General features: G+C 46.8%; 1 protein-coding gene across 4 annotated transcripts in view; it reads right to left on the reverse strand.

Moving 5' to 3' along the window:
• Positions 1–12467, reverse strand: part of LOC147021003 (fibrillin-2-like) — a 305412-nt gene that overhangs the window by 277179 nt on the left and 15766 nt on the right. For all 4 annotated transcript variants that reach the window (XM_085890782.1, XM_085890784.1, XM_085890783.1 and 1 more), the window contains one exon: positions 8258–8551. In XM_085890782.1, coding sequence (XP_085746908.1) covers positions 8258–8551 — 294 coding nt within the window. The remainder of the gene's footprint in view (positions 1–8257; positions 8552–12467) is intronic.

Genomic DNA, 12467 nt, shown 5'->3' on the forward strand with positions numbered 1-12467 from the left:
ATTTATCATGAGACAACAACAAACAAACAAACAAACAAACAAACAGACAAACAAACCCGAATGCAATCCCCTCTCCTCCGGCGAGGGTAACAAGTCAAGCCCATCACCTGTCTCATACTCATCCCATTAAGCGAATCGATCAATTTCCCGAAATTTAACCAGTCCAAGATGCATATCCAATTCAATATACATATTGATACAATGTCTTCCGAAAATTTTAATCATCTTACATACAGGACAGCTGCTTTAGTATCACTTACACAGAAACGCATGCTTCAAGATGCAACGTCCCCTCCTGGTGCAGCACCGGAACGGCAATTTTTAATTGGATTCTAATCTCTCGGAGCTCGAATGGAGGACCAAACAGCTCAGACGCGAGCGCCAAATGAGAACATTCAAATGCCTTCCACGCCATTGCCGAGCAAAGAAGAATCAACATCTTGAGATGGTGGTTCAGGAAAGGTGCCGGTGATGCAAGACATCATGCATCCCTCATGCGTGATGTCGCTCCGCGTCATCCATCATTCTTTTTAAAACCAGGCCGGGGAAAGGGGGCTCCAAAAGGTATGAACGTGGAAGGTTTTCGCTGGCAGATCGACTTGGAAGGAAATGCCTTGAATGGAATGTCGTGCTTGAGATTATTACAGATTTCATTGTGCTGGCTCGTGAAAGGTTTTGTGAGAAATGAGCAAAAGACAGAACTCAAAGGTCGACGCCAAAAAGGCTGCGCACGAGATCAGCATGACCATGTAAGTGACTGCTGCTAGCTTTGCTGTATCGTCTGCCGTCTCAGAATAGCACAACTCCAAGGAAATTGATCAAGTTATGTATCCTGGTGAAATGACGATGGTGTGGCAGCGTAACGGCGGTGTGCTTTGGTCATGACGCAATTCGAACCGAAAGCACGTGAACGTCACAATGGACCGTTTGTCCTGTTCGTGCTTCCCATCTGAGCATGTGGTTCATAATGCTCAGATCCGAGGTTCAAATCCCAGGAACTGTGTGTTCATTTGTACATTGTTTCATACTGCTGTGATTCATGCACAAATACAAATAATCTTTCCTGGTATTCTTGTCCTGAATACGATAGACGTCCAAGATCCACCACAAGCTGACAACATGTTTACTTGGTGGTCCTGAAACCACAGTTAGAACACCAGCTAAGATGAATGAAACATTAAATCTCGACTTGCCATGTACAGTCTTGACAAAATAATATAAAAGTTGCAAACTTGGTGCTTTTGCAGGCTTGCAGGGCATTGCCTTACAGGCCACTCACTGAAGGGATATTAAACTTGCTTTCCTATCTGCAATGTGGATGTCAAAGATCCCGTGGTATCTTGCACAAGATGAGACCTCTCGGCCAACACCATAAATTCCACATTCCTTCCTACTGGTCTGCAGCACGACTCCATCTTGGTTCCCACGGTATCCTTGCCATCAGGGATGTGGCGAGTGATGCTGAGAGAGTGATTTCGAAAGCTCGAACCTCCTGGGCTGGAAAATGCTCTTCATAGCAAGTTTGAGTGTCCTCAGTTGGAGAGGTGCTTGTCATTGTAAATTTGATGCAGTTGGAGTGCACGAACACACAAGCACGCGCGCATGCACACACACACACACACACACACAAGGTGGAGAACACCTGATTGATTGATGAAACCAACCCAGTATTAGAAAGTAATCTGTTACTGTGGTCGGTAACTAATCAGTTAAGATTACTCTTGCTCCCACCTTTAAATCTAATTACAATTAATTTAATATATTATATTTTTGGGGATTACTTAAGATAAGGTGGAGGGGAGGAGGGAGGGTTCTAGAAGTGTGAATGCAGTAAATGGTGAGAGTGGTGGGCTTGGGATCCTCGGATCTTGAGTTCAAATCCCACGCAGCTGTTGAATTAATACCAGGTGGTGCTAACTCGGCCTGTCATCCTTCCGAGGTCGGCAAAATGAGTGCTGGCATGCTGGTATCCTGTGTCGGAGTGGCGTCCAGGATTGTACCCAATAGCCCAGGAGACGGCTTTGGCAGCACCAATGCCCTCCCAATGGATGGATGGATGTTCCACACCCAAGGACTCCAAATCTCAGTTAAAATCGATTTAATAACATCAAATGTTTGTGTGTCAGTTTTGCATCTCCTTCCAAACCACTGGTCGCACAAAGTTGAAAATGGTACCATATTAATCGCAAAGGACACGTGCAGTGCAGCGTCAAAGAAAAATTGCATTTGGACGAAAACATTTTTGTCATTTACATCGATTAATGTCTAGACAAAGCAAGCTTGGCGACAAGTCGTGAGACACTGCTGATTGGCTGTTGCAAGGCACTGTGATTGGCTCCTGACAGGTGACGTCATGACAACATTATTGTCCTTCATTTGTTTTTTTTTCCCACATTCTTAGAACTATCGTGCACGGTGGCCCTCTTGGTGGGAGTACCCTTCTCGGGCCACCTTCCGTGGGCAATGTGCTGCACTTTTATAATCAATTCCAAACAGAATTGGTTTGCGGGTGCCAGCAGTGAGCACTATTTTCGTTGTGTCTGTCTGTCTGTTTGGTTGTGACTCTCTCTAGAGCATAGCTCCGTGACGTTTGATGCGATCTTGATGAAACTTGGACACAAGCTAGATATCTTGGTCGCGTTGTGTCTTTTTGCATGAGGGGCATCCCACGCCCCTTGTGGGGGGGGGGGACGCCCACTTGAACTTTTTATTTATTTTATTTTATTTTATTTTTTTCTCGCAATTTCATTTCCTTGAAGCTGTGCGTAATGTCCATAAGTACAACATGTAAAAAAAATCCGATTTGATGTGGTCAATTTTGACGGAAGAGATAGGTTTTTACGGTAGGGCTTCCTCAAAAGCTTCCACTAACTCAATTGTTCCTATCGTGGCATTGTTCAATAATGCCCGCGAACCATCGTCGCCTCCCGGCTTGTTTTAATCATTTTTGAAAGAAATTTTATCGATCCCAAAATATCATACTCCGTGTCATAATTTTGAGAAGATTCCATGATATGATGAAAAAGACAAAGCAAGATGATTTGTAATACCAACTACCACCAAAGGTAGCGCTATATCCACCACACGTCAATTTGGGAGTTTCGATGACGTCCACGTTTGCTCCATAATTATCGGACAAAAAAAAAGAACATTGAGCGACAAAACGCAACAAAAAGTGGGCCTGTGGGAATGTGGGACTGTGGGACTGTGGGACTGTGGGACTGTGGGACTGTGGGCTTGCTAGTTGTTTTGATTCAACACAAATTTCTTTCAAGTATCATAGAAAAAATGAAAATAAGTAAAAAGTTCAAGTGGGCGTGGCTCCACCCACAAGGGGCGTGGGACGCCCCTCATACAAAAAGACACAACTTGACCATGATATCTTGCTTGTGTCCAAGTTTCATCAATATCGCATCAAACGTCATGGAGCTATGCTCTGGAGAGAGTCACAAACAGACAGACAGACAGAGACAGACACAACGAAAATAGTGGTCACTGCTGGCGCCCACGAACCAATAAATAATATAAAATAAATAGATTTTTTTTTTTTGTGGTGGGATTTCCATGCGTCATAAAATTGTAAGGAGGGGATGTCAAAAAATTTGATGGTCTGCTTCATCGGTGCACGTCCGGCACCATCTGTAAAAACGAAGCAATTCCACCACAAAAAGGCAAAGCCAGTAAACTGTTAGTTTTGTCGCTTCATTGCTGAAACAGGTTACATAACGGATCACCCAAAAGCCAATGCAGTAAGTAATTGCTTTATAAAACTAACCATCCCAACAACGCCAACACGCCACGCAACCACTACGTGCAGCAACGTAGAGGTCTCACCGGATGGCAGGTATGCACACTCGCCTCCGAGCCGTCTCGTCTGGGTTAGGATCTCACACCAACTATAAACTGCCATTCTGGTGTTTCGCAGTGAATGCGTTTCATCGACTCGTGCGCCGTCTCTCGGACGGACATTAAAAGTGGGTCTCCGGACTGCCAGTGTTAATTGATGGACGTTAAATGCCCCCATGACGTCGTTCATGAAGTGAAGGTGAGCTATCGCCGGCATCCTGAACAAATTACAAATTCGTCCTCGAAACTACAAGGGGCGTTGCACGAGTGCCACAACCGCACCACCAGAAAATAATGATACTCGCAGCCACGTGCTGCATGGTAAGGAAGAAGAATATGAAGAAGAAGAAGAAAAAGAATAACAATATGAAGACGATAAAGAAGAAGAATAAGAATATGAAGAAGGATATGAAGAAGAAGAAGAAGAAGAAGAAGAAGAAGAAGAAGAAGAAGAAGAAGAAGAAGAAGAAGAAGAAGAAGAAGAAGAAGAAGAAGAAGAAGAAGAAGAAGAAGAAGAAGAAGAAGAAGAAGAAGAAGAAGAAGAAGAAGAAGAAGAAGAATAAGAAGAAGAAGAAGAAGAAGAAGAAGAAGAAGAAGAAGAAGAAGAAGAAGAAGAAGAAGAAGAAGAAGAAGAAGAAGAAGAAGAAGAAGAAGAAGAAGAAGAAGAAGAAGAAGAAGAAGAAGACGATAAAGAAGAAGAATAAGAATATGAAGAAGGATATGAAGAAGAAGAAGAAGAAGAAGAAGAAGAAGAAGAAGAAGAAGAAGAAGAAGAAGAAGAAGAAGGCTATGAAGAAGAATAATAAGAAGAAGAAGGATATGAAGAAGAATAATAAGAATAAGAAGGATATGAAGAAGAATAAGAAGAAGAAGAAGGATATGAAGAAGAAGAAGAAGAAGGAGGATATGAAGAATAAGAATAAGAAAAAGAAGGATATGAAGAAGAAGAAGAAGAAGGATATGAAGAAGAATAAGAATAATAAGAAGAAGGATATGAAGAATAAGAATAATAAGAAGGATATGAAGAATAATAAGAAGAAGGATATGAAGAATAAGAAGAAGAAGGATATGAAGAATAAGAAGAAGAAGAAGGATATGAAGAATAAGAAGAAGAAGGATATGAAGAATAAGAAGAAGAAGGATATGAAGAATAATAAGAAGGATATGAAGAATAATAAGAAGGATATGAAGAATAAGAAGAAGGATATGAAGAATGATATGAAGAATGATAAGAAGAAGGATATGAAGAAGGATATGAAGAAGGATATGAAGAAGGATATGAAGAAGGATATGAAGAAGGATATGAAGAAGGATATGAAGAAGGATATGAAGAAGGATATGAAGAAGGATATGAAGAAGGATATGAAGAAGGATATGAAGAAGAAGAAGAAGAAGAAGAAGAAGAAGAAGAAGAAGAAGAAGAAGAAGAATAAGAATAAGAAGAAAAATAAGAAGGTCCATTTTAGGAGGGGGGTTAAAATATACTCCTAAGTTTGAATGCAGAGTGTGTTTAAAATCCTACGGTACGTTAAATGTGAGTTTTACCCTGATCTCATTCCGATGTTAAACTTGCTCTTAAGAGCAATAACAACCATAGCCAGAAGCCAAAACATAATACGGTCCCACCACCTCCTTTGTTCTCCGGAAAAGTGTTTTGCCTTTATGTTTCTATTTCAAATGATAAATCAATCTTTCGTTTCTAGTCGCAGCTACCTCGTCAAACTCTTCACATCAAAAGGTTTCCCATGAAAATAATCCCAACCACCGTCACCCTGTTGTGCTGCACCACCATAACCACAACCCTGAACACATGGGCGAGTGGCACAGCCAATGCAGCAGCACAACAACCAAAACACCAAAAGGCAAGAGGGTGCCCCTGGCCTGGGGTTTTGCAAGCTTTCCCTCCAGAAATCTGCATCAACCTTCCACGGTACGGGAAATTATTCTGGAGCCCATTACAGACTCATTGGAGCTTTATGGAAAGATTTATAATGGTCAAGGTTCGCTCGCAACATATCCTCCTTCTCTTTTCCTTTTAACTTATATGGGCCGACGAGAGTGGTGATGGTGGTTAGAATGAACCGCAAGCCGACAAAGCAGGCCGCAATGTGAACCTGGTGCAAACGCAACAACATTTCATCGTTTTCCTGATGATAATGGAACATGAAAGGGTGACGTAACGATTTTTGAGATATTCTATTGACCTAAGAAAGTGGAGTTCAAATCCGAGACCACAAGTCCTTGACTGCTCTTACTCGAGCATCGTGGGATGAAAACTTCAGGCGACTCAACGGAGTCGTACCTTCATGCAAGGGCCTTCGAATCGTGGCATTGCATCATCGTTACGTTCAACGTGGGAATCAGAGATTGCACCAGAAAGGAGAAAAAAAGAAAAAAAAAGGAACACGCACAAGGAACGCAGCCTTTGCACTTCTAGTTGAAAAGAAGCAGAAAAGCAAAGCTCTATCAAAACATCTCATTTGTAATGCTCAAGCTCCACGGCCGAAGGATGTCAGGCTACGGAACAAAGGCAAAGCAACATGATGACAGCTTCTCAGACCCTTGGACTTGGGTTAAGCCAACAGAACGAAGGGCTTAAGAAGGGAAATTTGCAGTTGAGATGAAACATTTAATCCGGCCTCGACTTCTCTCTTTCACGCGACTTCGTGGATCCGTCAATTCCAGAATGAAAAAGATAACGGGTGAACGAGAGAGCCGGTGAAGAGTGCACTCGGTGTATGCGCGCCACTGGGGAGTGACAAGGCCGGCGGTTCTTCTCAAGCTCTGACACAGAAATGGTCAGACTTTATCTCTAACAAAGGCCAGTGCTTGCTAATCGTATTCCATTAGCAAAGCCTTCATCTGAGGGTTGTCAAACACCCAGAGGTCAAGAAGCCAGGCTTCGGGGCAGCACTAACCGAAGGAGCAAAGTTCCCTTTCTGGCCCTTTTCAGACTACGACGCAAGGACAGGACGCCCTGTTTTGAGGCAGCGACTGGCACGCAGATGTGGGGAACGCGAGGCGGGGACGTCTTTGGGGGGAGAAAGGCCTTTGAAGAACTCGTACTGTATTGAGCACGGCGCCCTCCAGGCTGGCACCAAGCACTAGCGCGACCTCCTAGTAGCCCAAAAATGCACATTGCTATCCTGTTGAAAAGTAAAGGACCATTATTAGTGAAGAAGGCATATTTGTTTTCGGATACAAGAAATTCTTATTCTTTTGTAAACCCTTCCGATTAACCCAGACCCATTAGCGGAGGTCATTCGACTGTGAAATATTAGAAAGGACTCCAGATAAAAAATTTTGAAACGGAAGAGTGAGTCACCATGGAAACACCCTTGTACTTCAAACAATTCCTCATTTGAATCTCCGACACAATAGCCCGCTGTCAACTCTTGACGTCAAATGTTTTCGGTCGTCTTGTGTAATGTCGTGCAGGAAGTGCTTTACCCGCATTCCGAATGGCCAAGCACGATGGTGCCCTAAATACCCAGTGTTAGAAATCGTTGTCCTTCATTGGCCGATAATGTGGAGCCAGAAGTTCGTCTCCGGTGGTGAATATTCTACATTTAGCAACTCCCTGCAGGAAGGATAGCTGAGAGGTACGCACGCTCGATCGAACCTGTCTGGCCTGGGTTTGAATCCCGACCCAGCTTGAAACTGCCATCCTAATGTTTCACAGGCAGGGGGATTCATCACCGTGTGTGCTGCTGCTCTGAGGGACGTAAAACTGGGTGTCCCATCTGTCGGCATCAGTTGGTAGATGTTAAAGATCCCACGGTGTCCTTCACCGATAGTAGGCGAGCCATCGTCGGCACCATGAGCAAATTACAAGTTATTGCCCGAACCTACAGAGGGTATCACATCAGCGGCACAACCATGCTCTCAGCCAATGGTGCTACCCCCACAGCATCGTGCTGCATACAAAAAGAAGAACTCCCTCGTTTCTCCAGTCGGTGAGAGTGAGAAAGTCACACCTGATCTTTTGATGCAATTTTCTTTGCTTATAGATCCCGATACAACATGATGTCGCTGACAAAGCTCTGTTAACCACCGTTGCAAGCACAGTGAAGCTGATGTTTCAGTCGTGAGTGCACAACTTTTAAAACCGATTTAAACCACTGTCTGAGCAAATATTGAGTCAGATACCTTCAAGAATGCTACAGGTGTTTCCTTACAATTAATATAATGTTGCACAATTATTCATCCGGAGACAAAACAATACTTCCACTCGTTGTATGGAAGGGGTTAGTCTAAAGAAGAGCATGAAGATGACGCCCTTCATTATCTTGGTTATCACCGACTATTGTTAGAATGCTTCCTTAATGGACCCTTTGCATTTTGCCATGAAGTTGCCCCTCTCAGGAGACAGAGACACGAGAGAGGGAGAGAGGTGAAGGCTGACGCTTACCCTTTGAGCACATCGTGGTTGCCACGCCGACGAGCCCTGGTGCCTTCACCTCTCCTTTTCTGGGCCATGGTACCCAGGACTGCGGACATGACAAGAAACAGATGGACCAGGTAGCAAAGGTCCATGGCTGTGCACAGTACTTGGTATCCTGAGTGACTCCTGTAAGCACTTCTCGGTCTCTCAGCCGGCGGTTGCACTCCCACGGTGAAACACACCCTCACCCAACCTGGTGACGGCCTCTCACCAAAGCCTAAATCGTCAGCCACATCGTGTATCGTCTTGAAAAGGTTCGCGCTGTGAAAAGAAAAGATGATGTCGGAAGGAAACACGAGAAACAAGGAAATGAAATCTTTTTGATTGTACTTGCTGTTTTCCATTAACCTATTATGTAGTTTGGGTCATGATATTCACAAATAACATGGTGCTTCGAAAACAATCTGGTTTCTTTGACAGTAGTTTTCTACAGTACAATTGCACTGTGAAACACCACCATGCACTTTGCACTGATGCTACTCAAAATCTGGAGAGAAGGTAAAAAGTTTGGGAGATAGGGGCAAGGGAGAGGAAGGACGGAGAGAGAACATTATTTTTATGAGTGAGGGAGTGAGAGGGTGACAGGGTGGCAGGGCGAGAGGGTGGCAGGGCGAGAGGGTGGCAGGGCGAGAGACAGGGCGAGAGGGTGGCAGGGCGAGAGACAGGGCGAGAGGGTGGCAGGGCGAGAGACAGGGCGAGAGGGTGGCAGGGCGAGAGGGTGGCAGGGCGAGAGGGTGGCAGGGCGAGAGGGTGGCAGGGCGAGAGGGTGGCAGGGCGAGAGAGTGACAAGGTGACAGGGTGACAGGGTGACAGAGTGACAGTGAGAGGGTGACAGGGTGTCAGGGTGACAGGGTGAGAGGGTGACAGGGTGAGAGGGTGACAGGGTGAGAGGGTGACAGGGTGAGAGGGTGACAGGGTGACAGGGTGACAGGGTGAGAGGGTGACAGGGTGAGAGGGTGACAGGGTGAGAGGGTGACAGGGTGAGAGGGTGACAGGGCGAGAGACAGGGCGGCAGGGCGAGAGACAGGGCGAGAGACAGGGCGGCAGGGCGAGAGACAGGGCGGCAGGGCGAGAGACAGGGCGGCAGGGCGAGAGGGTGGCAGGGCGAGAGACAGGGCGAGAGACAGGGCGAGAGACAGGGCGAGAGACAGGGCGAGAGACAGGGCGAGAGACAGAACGAGAGACAGAACGTGAGACAGAACGAGAGACAGAACGAGAGACAGAACAAGTGAGGGAGAGACAGAACGAGTGAGGGAGAGACAGAACGAGTGAGGGAGGGACAGAACGAGTGAGGGAGAGACAGAACGAGTGAGGGAGGGACAGAACGAGTGAGGGAGGGACAGAACGAGTGAGGCAGGGACAGAACGAGTGAGGCAGGGACAGAACGAGTGAGGGAGGGACAGAACGAGTGAGGGAGGGACAGAACGAGTGAGGGAGGGACAGAACGAGTGAGGGAGGGACAGAACGAGTGAGGGAGGGACAGAACGAGTGAGGGAGGGACAGAACGAGTGAGGGAGGGACAGAACGAGTGAGGGAGGGACAGAACGAGTGAGGGAGGGACAGAACGAGTGAGGGAGGGACAGAACGAGTGAGGGAGGGACAGAACGAGTGAGGCAGGGACAGAACGAGTGAGACAGAACGAGTGAGGGAGGGACAGAACGAGTGAGACAGAACGAGTGAGGGAGGGACAGAACGAGTGAGGGAGGGACAGAACGAGTGAGGGAGGGACAGAACGAGTGAGGGAGGGACAGAACGAGTGAGGGAGGGACAGAACGAGTGAGGGAGGGACAGAACGAGTGAGGGAGGGACAGAACGAGTGAGGGAGAGACAGAACGAGTGAGGGAGAGACAGAACGAGTGAGGGAGAGACAGAACGAGTGAGGGAGAGACAGAACGAGTGAGGGAGAGACAGAACGAGTGAGGGAGAGACAGAACGAGTGAGGGAGAGACAGAACGAGTGAGGCAGAGACAGAACGAGTGAGGCAGAGACAGAACGAGTGAGGCAGAGACAGAACGAGTGAGGCAGAGACAGAACGAGTGAGGCAGAGACAAAACGAGTGAGGCAGAGACAAAACGAGTGAGGCAGAGACAGAACGAGTGAGGCAGAGACAGAACGAGTGAGGCAGAGACAGAACGAGTGAGGCAGAGACAGAACGAGTGAGGCAGAGACAGAACGAGTGAAGCAGAGACAGAACGAGTGAGGCAGAGACAGAACGAGTGAGGCAGAGACAGAACGAGTGAGGCAGAGACAGAACGAGTGAGGCAGAGACAGAACGAGTGAGGCAGAGACAGAACGAGTGAGGCAGAGACAGAACGAGTGAGGCAGAGACAGAACGAGTGAGGCAGAGACAGAACGAGTGAGGCAGAGACAGAACGAGTGAGGGAGAGACAGAACGAGTGAGGGAGAGACAGAACGAGTGAGGGAGAGACAGAACGAGTGAGGGAGAGACAGAACGAGTGAGGGAGAGACAGAACGAGTGAGGGAGAGACAGAACGAGTGAGGGAGAGACAGAACGAGTGAGGGAGAGACAGAACGAGTGAGGGAGAGACAGAACGAGTGAGGGAGAGACAGAATGAGTGAGGGAGAGACAGAATGAGTGAGTGAGAGACAGAATGAGTGAGGCAGAGACAGAACGAGTGAGGCAGAGACAGAACGAGTGAGGGAGAGACAGAATGAGTGAGGGAGAGACAGAATGAGTGAGGGAGAGACAGAATGAGTGAGTGAGAGACAGAATGAGTGAGTGAGAGACAGAATGAGTGAGGAGAGTGAGAGAGAGAGGGGGGAGAGTGAGAGAGAGAGGGGGAGAGTGAGCGAGAGAGGATGGGAGAGTGAGAGAGAGAGAGGGGGGAGAGTGAGAGAGAGAGGGGGAGAGTGAGAGAGAGAGGGGAGAGTGAGAGAGAGAGGGGGGAGAGTGAGAGAGAGAGGGGGAGAGTGAGAGAGAGAGGGGGAGAGTGAGACAGAGAGAGGGGGAGAGTGAGAGAGAGAGGGGGGAGAGTGAGAGAGAGACCGAGAGACACTGAGAGACAGAGACAGAGACAGAGACAGAGACCGAGAGACAGAGACAGAGACAGAGACAGAGACAGAGACAGAGAGAGAGAGAGAGAAGAGTGAGAGATCTGAAAAATTCCTTCATCTTAATTAATGGCTGATCCAAGGACCATCCGGATCATCAGTTGGGTACCTTATCAGGGTTTATGACCTTATTAGCTTAGAACCTCTCCAAACACCAGGTCCACAATCTAAGTTCTGCCTGAAGGTCATCCATCAGGATGGTGGGGAGGGCGGGGTATGGGGGTGGGAAAGAATGAAAGTGAAATGGAGAGAGAGAGAGGGGGGGGAGAGAGAGGGGCACAATGATGGAGGGAGAGGTGGATGCAAAAAATATGCCACCCCAACACACGCACGCACGCACGCACGCACGCACGCACGCACGCACAAAACTTAAGGACGATACTGTAACTGAATGTGTAGATATACATAATGAGAAGCAATTATTTTGTGGTTCAGATCCAAATGGTTTCAGGTCCAGTGATAAAATATGTACTCTTTGAAGAGGATAAGCGGATTTATTAGACACGTTAAGCAGGCTGACATACATTTTGCCTCCTTTGATGATAACTAAGAGGTCGACGACATGGAGTCTCTATTCCGACAAGAATTCCGATCAAACAGAATATTTTAAATCACTGAAACGACAACCAAACACGTCACAAACCTCAGGAGGCTGACACACCACGTATGATATCCAAAGAGAGGTCTTTCGTACAACAACAGGGTCTAAAATTTACAACTGGGTCGGAATGCAATGTCTGACAGCACAATTCCTGATGGTCAGGATACCATATGATGAGGTATGGTCACCTCCAGCTGCAGCATCACAGTTTCCGTCTACTCTAGACTACGTTTCTCACGCAAATCGAGCACATAAAGTCAAGGCAACACCATATATCAAACAGCTTCAACAAAGGTGAAAGCAAGAAATGATTTATACATCATCCGTTTGAACACCAGTAGATTGGGTTCTCTTCCTTCGTACGGAGGGGCATAGTGGGTAAGATATCGAAACTGACCACGAATCAGGATGCAGACAGTTTCTTTGATCTGTTCGGGTTATCTGGGTGGGAAGTTGGTGAGACAAGAATTTAAAGGGCAGAAAACCCCCCAAATGATGCATTGC

This window comes from Eptatretus burgeri, chromosome 8 (assembly GCF_056783735.1).
Source record: "Eptatretus burgeri isolate ZD-2024b chromosome 8, Ebu_testis_v1, whole genome shotgun sequence".
Lineage (NCBI taxonomy): Eukaryota > Metazoa > Chordata > Myxini > Myxiniformes > Myxinidae > Eptatretus > Eptatretus burgeri.